The following is a 16826-nucleotide window of genomic DNA, read 5'->3' on the forward strand; positions in this document are numbered from 1 at the left end:
TCCATCCATCTAACCGTACTATCATTTCTTCATCTTATCCATAGACAAAATCATGAGTGATTTTGTCACAAGTCCAGCTTTACTATGTCTTCAGCAATAGTCTCGTAACACTTTCAAAAACAGCTATGAGTTGGAGGGAACCTCAGTGGCCATCTACTACAACTCATACTTGAACAGAATTCCCTCAGCTCTAAGCGTTGAAAAATTCTTTCTACTAAGAAGTCAACTCTCAACCTTTCAAGGCAACCCATCCCACTTTCAGATAGCTCTGGTTGTTGAGAAGTATTTCGTTATGTCAAGTCAAAATCTGCCTCTCTTCGTCTTCCAACCTAGCATCCCATCTTGAAGGCCTACTGTAACCATCACTTGGTCTTATTTTGTCTGGTGTCTGTCTTCAGGAAAGGTGAAGGAGCAGAGGCTCAGGGGTAATTGACTTCCCATGAACCATTCATGTACCTTGGCTCTACCACCAAGCAACAATTTCTTTCACTCCACTTTGCCCTTTCTCTCTGTCACACTCACGCCCAGTCATGCCCATGTGAAAGTCCTCCTACCCTATAATTTTTTCTATGTCCCAGCCCTTTTCAAAACATAAGATGAGATCTCCACCATTTATTCTATTTTGTAAATAGGTTTCAGTCCAGTGTTACTTCACCTAGGCAGTATTAGAATTGTGAAATGAAAGACTATGGCTTGTAAAACCAACCAACAACACATGCAACTAAAGAGAAGAAAAGACCTGGAGAAGGAAGCAGTGATGGCGAAGTTGTATATGTGACATCTCCCATTCCCTCAGTGGGTTCAGAATATTTCTTATCACTTATTGGTTCATGACAGACCAGTGGAACTTAGTCCAACTCCTCTAACAGGGCCTCAGGACCCATGACCAGTGGGCATCCAGCCTTGTCCTGAACTCTTCCAGTGACAGGGAACTCATTGTTATTCCATAGTTGGAAAGCCTAGTTATTAAAAACAGTTCTTCCATATTTGGGGCTGAGATTTGCTTTTCATTAATTTCTATAAACTGGCCATAACTATGTTCTCTAGACCACCCAAAAGAAATCTCCTTCTGTTGCCATGTAACTTATATTTTATTACATCATCATCATCATGGCTAACATTTACATAAAACTTTAACATTTGCAAAGAACTTTATATATATTATCTTGCTCGATCCGCACGATCCTGTAAGGTTGGTGCTGTTATTATCTCTGCTTTACAGATGAGGAAACTGAGGCAAAGAGAAGTTAAGTGACTTTCCCACAATAACATGGTTAGTAAGCACTTGAGGCAGGGTTCAAACTCAAGTCTTTCTGACACTCAATCCGGTACTCTGTCCACTATGCCACCCAGCTGCCTTCAAGTCCTCAAAGAGATGATCATGGCTCTGCCCTTTGTTTTCACTTTTTCCAAGCTAAACATGCTCAGATCCTTCAACTATCCATTCTATATCATAGCATCCAGACCCCTTCCCACCCTGGTAGTCCTCCTTTGGCCCCTGCAGAATGAGAATAAGATTTCCTGTAATGCACTCAAAAATGAAATTCCAAAAGAGGTAAAAATTTCATCTTAATGAAAATCATTTTGAAAGTTGAGTCCTCTTTAACAAAGCTGTCCATGAACTACCTGCCTCACAGAGTTGCTGTCAAGATGGTGAGAGCACCAAAAACCTTAAAAAGTAATAGAAATGAAAATGGCCTTTAGCCTTGCTCTTATAACTGGTCCGCCTGCCTCAGTTCATCCCGAAGGTCCTGACCCTATTCTCTCAGGTGCATGCCACAGCTATATTTCTCTTTGGCTGTGTGCCTTTTCAAACAATTAAAGCTTGAAACTGCACTAAGACTTTTGGGACATTCAGTCTATGTGATTTTAGATCTAAGTTCATCAGGGACATCATCCCTGTGTCACCACATTTATTTCTTTAGATGCTCCCTTTCTCCAAAATTTCCGTGAACTAATTCTTCCTTGATCAGATTTTCTTTTAGGCAATCAGGGTTAAGTGACTTGCCCAAAGTGACACAGCTAGTAATTAGCAGAGGTCAAGTTTGAACTCAGGTCCACCTGACTCCAGGGCCAATGCTCTATCCACTGCACCACCTAGCTGCCCCTTCATTAGAATTAAGTCACCTCATCATTTTTCCCTATCTCCTGTAATACAAAATAGTCACTGAGGCAAATTAAGAATTTTTCAGATGCTTTGATCTAGTGTTTGGATACTTTAAGTCCCCCATAACTACTCTCTCTGGCATCATCCCCATCTTCTGTAAGACTCTGAGGTATATATTCTACACCAGTAATGATACTACCTCTGTTTCTCTTTTGTCTTTGCCCAAATGTTCTCTCCCATGTGTCTACTCTCAGGTTCACGGATTGACCTCCAAGTAGAGATGGTCGGGTCTGTTTTATTAGAGCAAGGTATACTTTTCCATTGCCTTGTTGCAATCATGAGTTGCAACCTATCATATTTCAGTGATGCCTAGGAGATAATAATAATATTCTTTGGATTAAAATTTTCAGTTCTTTTTGTTTATTATCCGTATAGACATGAAAGTCCATAAGCATTATTTTCTCCCCTGTTATTTTTTCCCAGTAATTCCTGGGCACTTCTACTGCTGCTCTTGTTTCTAGGCCATGTCCTCTGTCCTCTATGGAGTATCTGGTATCATGTTTTTATTGGGACATTTCTCCCCTCCTCAAATGAAAAGAAAAATCATTCCTAAGAAGCTGTGAGTTTCTTTTATATAAGTAAATCTATGGTACTTGGTGGAGTAGGAGATAAAGAGAAATAAAAAACATAGCTGACATTGTGTAATAATTACAATCATTAAAAGTGACAATTGTGTAATAATATAATTTTAATTATATTATTGCTGTTGTGCATTGGTATAGTACCTCACATTTACATGGCACCATATTTTTATTAGTTACTCATGACCAGTCCTTAAAGGACTGGTGTTGTTTTTCTCTTCCTCTGATTACAGATAAAGAAACTGAGGCATAAAGAGGTTATTGGTTGTAATATTAATAGCTAAAAGTAGCAGTAGTAGTAACAATAAATAAGAATAATTTCTATGTCAGGGCAGCTAAGTGGGATGGTGGATAGAGTGCCAGACCTAGAGTCAGAAAAATCTTAATTCAAATAAGGCCTCAGACACTTACTGGCGGTGTGACCCTAGGTAAGTCATTTAACCCTGTTTGCCTCAGTTTCCTCATCTGTAAAATGAACCGGAGAAGGAAATGTCAAACCACTCCAGTATCTTTGCCAAGAAAACCCCAAATGGGGTCGCGGAGAGTCAGACACAATTGGAATGACTGAACAGCAACATTAACAAGTTACTTATATGTAAGATTCTGCTTTTTAAGGTTTACAAAGTGCTTTCCTCACAATAACCCCATGAGTTTAGAGAGCAATAGGGTGTAGACTTGTGATATCATTGGTGTAGGGAACTCCTGGGTGAGGAAACTCTCTTCAAATGCAAATCAGCACCTTCTCTGCAATTCATAGTCTTAAGAGAGTTTCCAGGAGCATTGACCATAAGTGACTCACTGAGGGTCAAACAGCCCATATGTGTGTCAGGCAGGAATTGAACCCAGGTTTTCTTCATTTTGAGGATGCCTCTCCACCACACTGCCTCTTTATGAGGTAGAGAAGTAAATATTATAATGTCCAGTTTTTGTTGTTATTCGGTTATTTCAGTTGTATCTGACTCTTTGTGACCCAATTTGGGGTTTTCTTGGCCAGGATACTGCAGTGGTTGGCCATTTCTTTCTCCAGCTCATTTCACAGATGAGGAAACTCAGGCAAACAGGGTTAAAGTGACTTGTCCAGCTATTAAGTGTCTGAGGCTGAATTTGAACTCAGGAAGATGAAATTTCCTGACTCTATCCACTGTGCCACCCAAATGCCTCCAAGTCCATTTTATAGATAAGGAAATTGAAGCTGTCACTGAGTCATAATCACATAGCTACAAAGCATCAGAGCTAGGCTTCAAATCTAAGTCTATCATTTTCCTCTGCATTCCCAAGATCATATAACGAATAAGGATCAGAGATAAGCTTAAAATCCTCAGGCCTAAAATACCAAATTTCTAATATAGATTAGTCAAAGGTAACATATAGCTAAGCTGACATTCTTACTCATAGCATCTTTCTCTTTTCCTGGTAGGAAGACAAACTAAATGGGAGAGAAGTAGATGAGCCAGAGGGTAAGACCCTGGGATCCAGTGCTCCAAGGAGTGACCAGGCCCTGCTTCTGGAGGTCAAGAGGGCCCACTTGACCCAGAAGATTGAAGATGTAGAATGGGAACTGTCCCTCCTCCTTCATCTTGCAGATCCCAGAATGCATGCGGGAGAAGGCCTACTGGATCGCCATGACAGTTTAGACCTCCTTCTCTTGCATTAAGCAGACTGTGGTTCCCATCCACTGCTGGCATCTTCAGCATAAAGGATATGGTTGGGTTCCCTTGGCGATATCACATTTCCAAAAAGGCTTTAACTCAAGAAGGTTTCCAAGTAAATACAAGCAGAGAGGGGAAGAGAAGACTTCTTTACAATATACTATACTTACGTATTTTTATATAGCAGTCTCTACTCATGTTATACCTATATGCATGTCTGTATTTCATCTTATTTCAAGAAATATTGTATCTACTGGCTCAAGGCTAGAGAGTGGGCATCATCATTCTTCAATAGATCAATTCGAGAGGCGGTGTGATGTTCTGGATAGAGCACCGGCGTAGGAATCAAGAGGTTAGCTGTGTGACCTCAAGTTAGTCACTTAAACTCCCTGAGCCTCATCTGTAAAATAGGGATAATACTAGCATCTGCATTATAGAGTTGTTGTGACAAAAAATGAAATAGTTTCTATACAACATTTTACGAACCTTAAAGCACTGTGTAAGAGTGAGCTGTTGTGATTAACTATGTTGTCATCGATGTGGGTACCTCCTCCAAGCATGCAGATCACAACGTTTGTCCAAATCAACCTGTAAATTCTCAGCAGCAGGTGCACCCAAATACGATAGAGGCAATTCTGCTAGATGCTGGGAATGAGAATTTAAAAATGCCACAGTCCCAGACCTTCAGGAGCTCAGATATAAAATAGTCCTTTACTCTGTTGGCAGGAAGCAGTGAGATTCTGGGACACAGCAGAAGAGCTGGGCAATGTGGGTCCATGGTCCATTCTTAAAGGGCCATGTCTTGGTTCTCTGCAGTTCTTTGTCCTGGCCTTATACTGATTTCTACCTTCGATGCATTGGCATAAGGAGATTTGAATTGCATGTGGAAAATTCAGTCTCTTAGTTTTCCGAAATGTTTAAGCTGTAAGGAGAAATTACATCCTACAAGTAATGACTCTGATGTGAGACCTTCATTCTCCTGTGCAAGGGAGAATCTACACTCAGTAGATACCCAAGAGCCATTGAGAATATAACTAAGAGCACCTAGCTCCAGGGATGGACAGTGTTTGGGCTGGTGGAAAGGTAGGAGTGGGGCTGAGAACAATCTATGTTCCTGGCCCTCGAGAAAGGAATTGGGGTGGAGTTAGTTTAGGAAGAGGAAACCTCAAGGGGAAGTGGAAGAATAATTGTCTCTAAAGAGGCTGGAATTCCTGGGGTTCTCCCTTTTCAACATGTCATTTCCTCTCACCCAGGTGGCCCCTGTTCATCTCTCAGGCATGCTTGGTGATGCTCCTTGGCCCCCAGCCAGGCTGTTGTTGGTGTGGGCAGCCGCAGCAGCAGAGCTGTGGCAAGCCCCTCCAGCTTTGGTCAGGGAGCCCTGCTTCTCACAACAAAACAGGCTTAGGCCCTGGAATCCTGCCGACTTCAGGAAATGTTTACATATGCTTCTCCATGGAGAAGGAATCTGACAAACAAAACCAACAGTGAGACCAGGGGGGTGGGGGTGGGGCAGGGCAGTCGGCTTAGCTGCTTTTTCTTTCCAGAACCTGCCCATTTCTTCAAACATTTTCTGGGACCCTTGCCTGAGTTTTCAGCTTTCCCATTGCCAGCTGTCCATGGTCCCAGCACTTAGGGTATGATTTCTCTCCCACTAGTCATCCTCATCGTTACCTTCCTACTCAAGGAAGGGCATCATTCTCGTAGCAGATTTCCAGACCGCTGTCCTAAGGTCCAAGGTTATCGCTAAGAAGGCAGTGGTGTACAAGGCCTGCCTGACATCTTTGGTTTGAGGAGGCAGATTGCTGACCAGAACCCTAACATTGGGCCCATCTTGAGATAGCTTTGTCCTTCCCTGCACACCGAAACCACTTATCAGAATGTTTATCACCATTCTCCATGGAGGTAAGTGGAAGCCCCTCTCTGTTATTCCTCTCTTAAGCCTCCTTACTCTAGCAGAAGGTCCTTGAGGAGGGCAGCTAGGTGGAGCAGTGAATAGAGTACAGGGCCTGGAGTCAGGAAGATCTGAGTTCAGATCCAGCCTCAGATACTTACTAGCTGGGCAAGTCATTTAGCCCCTGTTAGCCTCGGTTCCTCATCTGTAATGGGGACACACTGGAGAATGAAATAGCAAACCACTCCAGTATCTTTGCCAAAAGTCCACGGAATCATGTAGAGTCAGACACAACTCAACAACAACAAAGTCCTTGAGAACAGGACAGATGGAAAATCATCCTATGCTTGGTTGATGCTCAATAGGAAGAGTTGGTACTTAGACTGCATCACCACAGAAGGCTACCCAGGGTGATAATTAGGCAGCTATGTAGCACAGCAAATGGAGAGTTCATTCGGGAGTTCAGTTCTCACTTAACCTTTATCTACTTCAGTTTCCTCATCTGTAAAACGGATATGATAGCATCTACCTCAAAGGGTTGCTGTCAGGACCAGATGAGGTAACAGGTAAAGTGCTCTGCAAACCTGACAGCTCTATTTCAATACCAGCTATTATTAGTATGTTATTAAGAATCCTGTTTTGACCCTACTACATGACAAGGCTTGTTGCTGGTTATATTCCCCACAATGCATCATTCGTTCCTGTGTCTTTAGTCCTTAAGCAGACCTTTTATTAACTCTATTTCCACTGTCCACAGAAAAATACTGTAAACTGGAGATTGGACAACTTGAACCCCTGCCATTGCCCACCTGCCCCCACCAACAAACCACTACCCATAGGGTTACCAAAGGGTTCATTCACCCTGATACAGCATTCCAACACTCAGCCTCAGTGTAGGAGATCCTTCAGATTAGGGAAAGCATATTTGATATGAAAAGAAAAGTGACCAGAGACCCATGGGTTACGGAATCAGGGAATGTTAGAACCTTCTAGTCCAAACCCTTCCTGTTACATAGAAGCAAATCAGGGCCCAGAGAAGGAAAATAAGTCTCCTAAAGTCACACAGGCAACTAGTAGCAAAGCCAAGACCTAGAGCCTGGGTTTCATGATTCTTGGGCCATGGTCCCTTCTGCTTGCCCAGGATTGAGCCAAAGTAATCTCAAGGATAATCTAGATGACTCAGGAGATGCTGGTGTGGTTGCTCTCTCTGTAACCTGACTTCTTCACTCTTCCCTGTATGACACCTCCCTCCCCCAGTTCTCCATTTCTCACCTCCTACTCCATGTCCGTGTGCCAAACCTGATGACAAAGCCCAGACTAAAGCAACTCTTCCCATCATTGCATAGGTATGTACCTTCCATAGAAGAACCATGAGGAACAATTTGAAGTGGGATAGCTCTGCCCAGGTTCTGCCTCCCACACCATTCCTTTCTGGGAGAGGCCAACTTCTCTAGTTCCTTTGTACATGTGTTCTCTTATGTGTAGAGAGCTCTCTCCCTGTTTGCCTCTGCATCTTAGAATCTCTTGTTCAAGGGCCACTCCCTACATGAGTCCTTTCCTGATTTGTCCCAGCTAGGAGCACTCTCTTCCTCTTTAAATTGTTGCATATTTTCTCATGTTACCTCATAGATAGGTTACATTTACTTGGGTATGTGTTGCATACCTCCCCCACCCCTGCCCAGTAGCATGTATGTTGCTTGAGATCACAATAACTTTTTAAAACATCTTTATCTATCCCCCAGAGCCTAACTCAGTGCCCCACACATTTGGTGTTGTTCAGTCGTTTCAGTCACATCCAAATCTTCATGGCCCCATTTGGCAAAGATCCTGGAATGGTCTGCCATTTCCTTCTCCAGCTCATTTTACAGATGAGGAAACTGAGGCAAAAAGAGTTAAATGATTGCCCAGGGTCACACAGCTAGTAAGTGTCTGAGGTTGGATGTGAACTCAGGAAGATGCGTCTTCCTGACTCCAGGCCAGGTGCTCTATCCACTGTGCCAGTTGGCTCACACATAATAGTCATTTAATAAACATCCATTGAAATGAACTCCAGGTCTTGAGACAGGCTTAAGCATCTCATTAGAAGAACAGTATCCAGTTTTCTCTAGTTTATCATAGAACTAGGTTTCTGAGACTCCTCCTCTCCCCAGGGAGCACTTCCCACCACTAAAACATTAACACTGACCCCCTCACTGCCCACCTAAGACCTCAACCCATGATCAAGAGCATCATCACTGTAATGCCTGTACTGGGACTTAATCACCACCTCAGACTTCTTCCTGCAGATCATGAAAAGACCCTATTTAACTCTCACTGCAAAGTAGAGGCGCTGTTGAACAGTATCAAGCAGTGCTGTGGCTGTGAGCCTGAAGGTAAGCTGAGTATGAGCTCGGGAATCCACCCTGGGGTGGCTACCCTACCAACCACTTTTACCCTTCATGCCTCAAAGAGATGACCGAGAATAGTGGGGGCCGGGACGGAGATGATTTCTTTAGGTACCTTCCCATTTCAGGATTTGACAGAAATTTAAGCCAATCAACCCCTGCCCACCACCCTTCTTATAAGCATCCTAACTGGACTGAGTGGGGAGGTTCCTCCATGCTCCAATGGGAGGAGCAACAAGCCACACCAGAGGAAAACTGGGGAAAGGGCAGGGGGTGCTTGGTATGCACCTGTTTCTTCTTGGCATTCACCAGGTTGAAGGAGACTCCTCTTTAGGAAGTGGTCCAAGGCAGCTCAAAGCAGAATACTTTTCGTAGCTCGCCTATTCCCACAGTGCCTCTCTGAGGCCAATTTTTTTAATCTACAAGAGTCAGAGTATCACGGTGGATAGAGCACTGAATTTGAAGTTGGGAAGATCTGGATTCAAATCCTGCTTCAGACACTAGTTTCTTCATCTGTAAAATTGTGAAAATGAAAGGAGATAATGTATGTAAAGCATTTTGAAAACCTTAAAAGTCCTTATATAAAGGCAAACAGTCATTATTATTATTAATCTTTATTTTACATAAAAGGTAGAAAGTATACAGCAATATTACCCTGGTCCAGGCACAATGATGACTCAAGCATAAGAAGAGACACTGCAGGCCTAAGCAACAAGAGAAATGACACGGACCCAAATCCAGAGAAATGGTATAGACCCGGATTTGGAGACAGAACAGACCCAAGGACAGAGAGAGACCCTCATTTCTTGATCTCTTATCCCAGGCTTGTACCAGGCTAAGCCTATGTAACTCAGAGGGGAGCTGTCCTAGAAGAGGATCTCCCGGTAAACACAGGCAGGGCCTATGCGTATTTTGGAATTACTCTTAAAGCATAGGTGGCCTTGGAGGAACATTGCCCCCATCTATAAGGCTACTTATAAAATCTGCAGCCACCCATTAACCAGCTTCTCACTCTATAATGTCATCTGTGATATCAACTCTGACTCTTCTGTTGGGCCGTAGGGATGATTGAACTGGCAGACGAGAATGGTCAGCTGAAAAACCTTCTCCAGTACCGCCAGCTCTATGCATCTGAACTGCTGAAGCCACGAGAAACCTATATCCCTTTCACTGTAAAACGTATGTATTATCCCAGTATGAGGCCCATTCCAGCAGTGGTGTGAAGGATTGGTATGGGAAGAGGTTGTCTTAGAGCCTGGAGACTAGCGGAGAGCTTGAGCTGAAATTCCACTCCTTGGCCTTTAGACAGGACCACACATCAATTAACCTAAATCTGTGTGGCTCTAACTTCTCCTATTTCCCATAGGAAGGAATGCTCATAGGTCTTTTCCAGGAAGTTGCCACACTTTACAGACATCTCTTAGGCTTGGGTACCTGACTGGGACGACGCAGGTTTTCCAGGATGTGTCACCCCACTGGGCTTGGCCCTCCCATCTGCGGCTGCATCCTAGGGAAAGGTTGATTAATAAGCAAGTGAAGGAAGGAATAAATGAATGAATCTTCTTTGCCCCAACAGAACCTGAAGGATCACTGGAACCGGTCTTTGTGGCACTATTAAAAGATGATGAAGTTATTGACTCTAAATTGCTAGGTAAGTGGATCCTCTGAGCAATACCTCAGAAGTGTCCTGTGGCAGAAAGGATTAGTGCTAAGTGCGGGGAGAAGAAATCTTGTACATGCACAAACACACACACTTATTTCCCCAGGCATTTGTATAGCACTTGGTGGTTTACAAAGCATTTTACAGATATTAACTCATCTGATGCACAATATCTGTACAAAGTCCTATTCTGATGCCTCATAATAATAGCTGGCATTTATATAGCTCTTTAAGGCTTTCTAAAGTTATGCTTCATAGATATTATCTCATTTAAACCTCACAACAAGCCTGGAAGGCAGGTGCTGATCTCTTGGCCCAGGCTTGGCGCAGGTTCAGGTTTGGTCTATGGTTCAGGAAGAAATAATAAGAGAGACTGATGACTTGTAAGTTATACAGAAGCCACAAACCTCTATATTGTGAACATTTTCTTCAAGAAAATAATTGGTAGGCTCTGAATATGGAAAGCATCAAAACAACATTAGGAAAGTGAAAATGCTTATGTCTAAAGATAAAGACTTATTATTTACATAGGAGCTATCCTTGAATCAGCTGTCTGTGTCAAGTCAGACCACTAATTTGTCAGAGCAAAAGTCAGTATTAGTTAAAAAGGGAAAAAAATATAAAAGAAAAAAATAACAGTAAGAAATAGCTATGTCATACATTTTAAGCAACTATCTTGAGCTATTTAAACAAGTAATTGACATTGATAAAATGGGAAATGATTATAGTAATTTCGTATAGAAGTTTAATCGATATAAATCAACAACAAGACCAAAATGTCCAGAAAGCACCTTACTCAGCAAACACTCAGGCCAAAGGTAACACTGGCTTAGCATAGAAACTCACTGGTAAAATCTTGCCAAAAGGATGATGGATGAATGTAAGATGTATCAGCTGGTATAGCAAAGAAAGTCGGTAGATAGCAAAAACCAGTTTAAAGAAAGCTCTACAAAAGTGCCAACTAAGCGAAATCATCCTAAGTACATCTAAGGAGGAAAATAGCAGGTCAAGAAAGAGAAGGAACATGAAAAAGATCTGCAGAGATTAATTTTTTAATGTTTTCACCATCAAGGATAGTAGAGCTATTAGACTTGGGCTTTAAAATCATTATCCTTGATGTGCTTATAAGTGAGCTCAAAATGGCACTAATGGGAACAAAGATGTGAAAAGAAATCAGGTTGTTTCTTCATAAGGGATATCTCTGGGAGGAAGATTGGGAAGTGCTGCTGTTCTGTTCTTTCAATCATGTCTGACTCTTCATGACACCATTAGGTGTTTTCGTGGCAGAAATACTAGAGTGGTTTGCCATTCTCTTCTCCAACTCATTTTATAGATGAGGAAACTGAGGTAAACAGGGTTAAGTGATTTGCCCAGGGTCACGCAACTAATTAGTGTCTGAGGCCAGATTTGGGAAAACATAGATGATGTAATAACAAAAGATATCAATAAACAATTCCTTTTTATTTTTAATTAATTAATTTATAGTTTTAGTTTACAACATTCAGTTCCTCAAGTTTTTGAGTTTCAGATTTCTCCCCCTCTCGCTTCCCTACCCAAGACAGCATGCAATCCGATATGGGCTCCACATATACCTGTACACTAAACATTTTCACAATAGTCAAGTTGTAAAGAAGAACTATAACCAATGGAATGAACCACCAGAAAGAAGAAACAAAACAGAAGCAAAAACAAAAACAAAGAGAGGAAATAGTTTGCTTCAATCTGCATTCAGAGTCCATAATTCTTTTTCTGGATGGGAATCGTTTTTTCCATCATGAGTCTTCTGGACCTGTCTTAGAACCTTGCATTGCTGAGAAGAGCCAAGTCTATCAAAGTTAGTCATCAAAGATACCATGTGTCTGAAATTATGTATAATGTTAACCAATTCTTTTTAAAAGAAGGAAGAAAGGAAGGAAGGAAGGAAAGGGAAGGAAGGAAGGAAGGAAGGAAGGAAGGAAGGAAGGAAGGAAGGAAGGAAGGAAGGAAGGAAGGAAGGAAGAGAAAGAAAAAGATACACAGAGGATAATGGAAGTAACACAAAAGACAGACAGCTGGACCTGGAATCAGAAAGGCCTAAATTCAAAACCTACCTCAGACACTGCCTAACTGTGTGACCCTAAACAAACAAGTCATTTAACTTTTGTCTGCCTCAATGTCTTTACTTGTAAAATGAGGATAATCATAGTACCTACCTCCCAGTGTTGTTGTGAGGACAAACTGAGGGCAATATTTGTAAAGCACTTTGTTAACCTTAAAGCACTATAAAATTCTGGCGACTATTATTATTGTTATACAACCAGTGAGGATCTTTGAAGAAGAATGTTAGTAAAAGATGTCATCAGGGAAATACAGGAGATGAGGAGAAAACAGGCTGGTCACAGGCAAGGTAAGGGATGGTAGGTGGACCACCAGAACATTACACAAGCATTGTCTCAATTTCAGGAGGTTGGGAGAAGGGCCTCTGGCACACTAGGTGGGCCCTATGGGGGAGACTTAGGGGATGACAGAGATAGAAGTAGCACAGGGTAGGCAGGCATGGTGGGGTTGCAACTTGCATCAGTAAAGGAAACGATGAAATCGGGGAGATCCCTGATCTGTTTTAGTATCTGTGAGTGATTAACAACTGGCCTGTGTGATAAGGAGGCTATTATTATCTTCACTTTACAAAGGCAGAAGCTGAGGCACAAACTCAAACAGGTAGCTGGGTTTTCCCGTGGGCACACTGATAACAGCAGTCAAATTAGTATTCCTGGCCATGCCAGCTCTGGGGGCCTGGAACTCTCTTCTTCTTTTTAATGGCTCCAAACACAGAAAAGACATGTGTATGTATGGGAATAGATGGAGAAATGAACCCCCCTGGTCAGCTCCTGACTGTTTTTGTCTTGGCCGAGGGAAGCGTATTCTTGGCCTGGGTTACGGAGAACGGGATGGCTCCTGAGAAGAGGAGTGGGACATTCCTAGGCTCAAAGGATCAAATAGCAGGAGTTCAAAAGGACCCCAGATGACATCTAGTCCAGCCCCTCAATAGTGGATAGGACACTGGATTTGGAGTCAAGAAGATCTGAGTTCAAATCCTACCTTTGATACTTGCTAGCAATGGGACCCTAGAGGAGTCATTTAACCTCTCTGAATCTCAGGTTCCTCATCTGTAAAATGGAAAAAAATAATAGCACCTACCTCCCAGGATTAAAATTATATAATATATGTAAAGCACTTTGCAAATTCTAAAGCTCTATATACATGTGAACCCTTGCACAAATAGGCAGAGATTATGGTTTAGCAAGGGCATGATGGCTAAGACCTGGGTTCGAATCCTGCTTCAGACACTTAATAGCTGTGTCCACAGCTAGTCACATAACCTCTCTGTGACTCAGTTTCCTCATCTGTCAAATGGGCTAGACTTGATGATGGTCCCTTCCAGTTCTAAATCTATAAGCCTATGATTATCTAAGCCTATAATTTTATTTCAAGCATTTAACTACATGCTCTAGTGAGAAGAGTTGGTCTCTGTCCTCAAATAGCCATCATCCTAGTGGGAAAGGGCAAGAAGAGAAAGAACTTAACTCCCCTTGACAGAAACAACCTTAAAAAAACAAATCACAGCTATTTTATCTTTTCTTAACTGTGTCTTACACACCGACTGGCTGGTGAGCTCCTTAAGAGCCAAGAGGTGTCTTAGATTTCTCTGCATCCCCAGAAGCTCCTGGCCTACTGCTGATGTGGCCAATTGATTAAAAGCAACAACTGGGAAATAATTACTGAGTATGTACTGCATTCACAAGTTCCTCAGCAGGAAACCAGCATAAAAGAACAACCAGATAGTTTTCAGAGTCTCTGACTGAACTACCCGTTCTTGGTCCTTGTCCTGCCCTCAGATCTCTGGTTTTGTTTCCCTCAAAGTAACTTGAGGAGCCCCAGTAAGAACCACTATAAACTCTGTTAACACTTGCAAAAAGGGCACTTCATTTGACCAATATAGGAAGAGCCTGGGGTGAAATACGTTGGAGTTTCCTTGTTTGGAGACTCCCAAGCTGCCCTGCCATCTCCTCAGTCTGTACAGTGGGTGAAGAGAGAGCACAGTCAACAGGAAGTCCTTTGGAGCCGGTGTTTTGGTACAGCATGGTGCCTAGCCCACATTCCTTCCTTCCCAAAGTCTTTAACAATAATAGTACTTAACAGTTAGGTAACACTTTATCATGGAGTGCTGTCAAGGCGTGAACTAATTCAGCTGCCCAGCCAGCCACTCCCCGAGAGCTGAGCGGTCCTATTGCCTCTACAAGGTGGAAGCTAATAAAGAGCTTTATCACACTGAAAATAGCATTATTACTGTAGGGAGACTGGACTTACTCTCTCAACCTACACATGCTCTAGCTGATTGGGTTCCCAGAGCATAGCTGGGGTTACAGCAGTACCCCTGAGGGCTTGGGAGAGTCTTTCAAATGCTATCTGCCTGAGCTCTCATTAGAGTGTTTTCTTCTCTATATCAACTACCAGTGATTACTACCCCAGTATTACCAAACCAATTGATAGCAATTGGCTATCACAAAGGGATATTAACTGAAAAAATATAGTAACGACAGAAATAAAAGCTTCTCTTTCCATCATGTGGAGGAACATTCTCCCTTACGCCATCTCAGTTCCTGGGAAGAGTGGTCTCAAATTTAAAGCAGTTTCTACACAGAACTCGTCCCCATCAAGTTCACTTGTGAATTCAGCACAGCCAATGGCCAGAATTGCTGCTCTGCCTCTCTGGTCCAACATCTTTGGCCGCAGGGTATATCCACTGCTTGGCTTGGATGTCAGTCATCACTCCTCAGGGCGATGCTATTAGATTATAATTCGGGCCTGGACTCTATCTCCTGGATCTCTATCAGTTCACTCTCCCGATCTTCCAAAGTTTACAAGGTTGCAGGCTAATTTGTTCCATCGCCAATATTCTTTCCCCTCAAGGCAAAAAAGCATAAACACAACAGAAAGGCAAGCAACAGAGGCAGGCCTCGTGCTCACAGACTACATAGAAGCGTGGGTAGGGATAAAAAGCCCCAAGGCCTTTCTCTCCACTGGAAGACTTAGAGCAGCAGCCTTTGCCCCCCTCACCAGAGCACAGCCAGGAAAGAAAAAGGAAACTCCATGGCTCAATAGTGCCTTTTGAATGTATTCTCCTTTCTGGATCCAAAGTGAATCAGAAGATTCTTCAAACGATAAGCTGATTGGAAACACTAGTTGTTCTCTTTCTGAATTGAGGAGCACAGTGCTTCCATTCCAGGCCATCTTGCCTTTCCAGAAGCAGAGTCCCCAGCCTCTCCCTCATGGTGATTACATCATTAGAGCATACAGTGCATGCTTGCAAGGGACAAGCTTGGCCAATCCATTGCATTATTTACTGGAGGAGGCAACAGCACAGTGAAGGCTCTTTACAGATGTTTCCATCTCCCATCTTAAATAGATAATGATGACACAGATGGCATAGCCCCTGCCCCCTCCAAAATGAACATTGAATTGTATCCCATTTCAATAAACATATACTCAATCTATCGGATCTCTCTGGGCCCCAGTTTCCTCATCTATACAAGGATATTGGACTATATGATTTATGTATGGCTAATTTGGAAGAAGATTGCTGCATGCAAAGCTATGCTAGGCACAGGAAAGAATTCAGAGATTAGATAAAACACAGAATTTCCTCTTGAGGAGCTCAGTCTAATAGGATGACAATACAGAGACAGACAATTTTATTACGTAGCATTATGTGTTAAGCGTCTTAGAGAGTTACAAAATAGTGTGCTGTGTGAGATGAGAAGGCCAAGGTGGTCACCAATGGGAATATCTGGGAAGGCTTCATAGAAGAAAGAGCATGTAAATGAAGCCTTAAAGGGTGGAGAGGGAAGGTACTGATGAGAGAGAGAGCTTGAGCACAGACATGGAAGTGGGAAATCGAAGGGGTGTTTTCAAGGGACAGAAAGTAATAAAGCTGGGCTAGAGTGTAGAAGACATAGAGAAGTATGGGGCGAAAGGTAGTAATACATCCATCTGTAGTGGGCTTTGAATGCCAAGCAGATTATTATGAACTTTACCCAGTGGTCAACTGGACTGAGTTTCTGAAGCACTGTAACACATTAAGAAATTGACGTATTTCTATTCTGCACAAGCATCTGAGAACTGGTGCTCAGTGGTAGAGACTCTTACCAATGACTTTTGGTTTGGGGGGAAGGGTGCCTACTAACTGTGCCAAGGAAATCAATGAGAGGACTTTATGTCATACTGTGAAGTCCTTGGGAAATTGTAATTGAGTAAGGCAGACAGTGCAGCTGTACTGGGTGAACTGCCAGAAACACTCCCAACTATTCAAAGAGACAGCTGGAAAGGAAAGGGGTGGGGGAATGTAGAGTCACTGGAAAATAGTTACTAAACCCATCGTCAATAACCAGGAGTTACAGCGCATTTTGAAGCCCTCGTGGTAAGAGATGGATGATGAGAAAGAATGATGTCAACCA

The 16826-nt window shown here is 42.6% G+C and overlaps 1 protein-coding gene across 2 annotated transcripts; it reads left to right on the forward strand.

Annotated features, from left to right (window-relative positions):
• Window positions 1–5871: 5871 nt before the first annotated feature.
• On the forward strand, window positions 5872–15870 carry C2HXorf65 (chromosome 2 CXorf65 homolog). Of its 2 annotated transcripts, none has more exons than XM_036743303.1 (5): window positions 5872–6299; window positions 8574–8660; window positions 9735–9851; window positions 10249–10323; window positions 14115–15870. In XM_036743303.1, exons 1-5 carry the CDS (start codon window positions 6275–6277, stop codon window positions 14168–14170), a joined length of 360 nt encoding a protein of 119 aa, XP_036599198.1. In that variant the 5' UTR covers window positions 5872–6274; the 3' UTR covers window positions 14171–15870. The 2 variants fall into 2 exon arrangements, with proteins under 2 accessions (XP_036599198.1, XP_036599199.1); XM_036743304.1 differs by having other exon boundaries at window positions 5881–6299; window positions 15283–15869.
• Window positions 15871–16826: the final 956 nt, after the last annotated feature.

Source organism: Trichosurus vulpecula, chromosome 2 (assembly GCF_011100635.1).
Source record: "Trichosurus vulpecula isolate mTriVul1 chromosome 2, mTriVul1.pri, whole genome shotgun sequence".
NCBI lineage: Eukaryota > Metazoa > Chordata > Mammalia > Diprotodontia > Phalangeridae > Trichosurus > Trichosurus vulpecula.

What these genes read in the sequence shown, in the direction of transcription:
- C2HXorf65 (XM_036743303.1), top strand. Translation starts at nt 6,275, where the DNA reads ATGTTTATCACCATTCTCCATGGAG. An exon ending in TATCACCATTCTCCATGGAG is followed by an intron (nt 6,300 to 8,573) that starts GTAAGTGGAAGC and finishes TTCTTCCTGCAG; the next exon opens with ATCATGAAAAGACCCTATTT. An exon ending in TATTGACTCTAAATTGCTAG is followed by an intron (nt 10,324 to 14,114) that starts GTAAGTGGATCC and finishes TGCATTCACAAG; the next exon opens with TTCCTCAGCAGGAAACCAGC.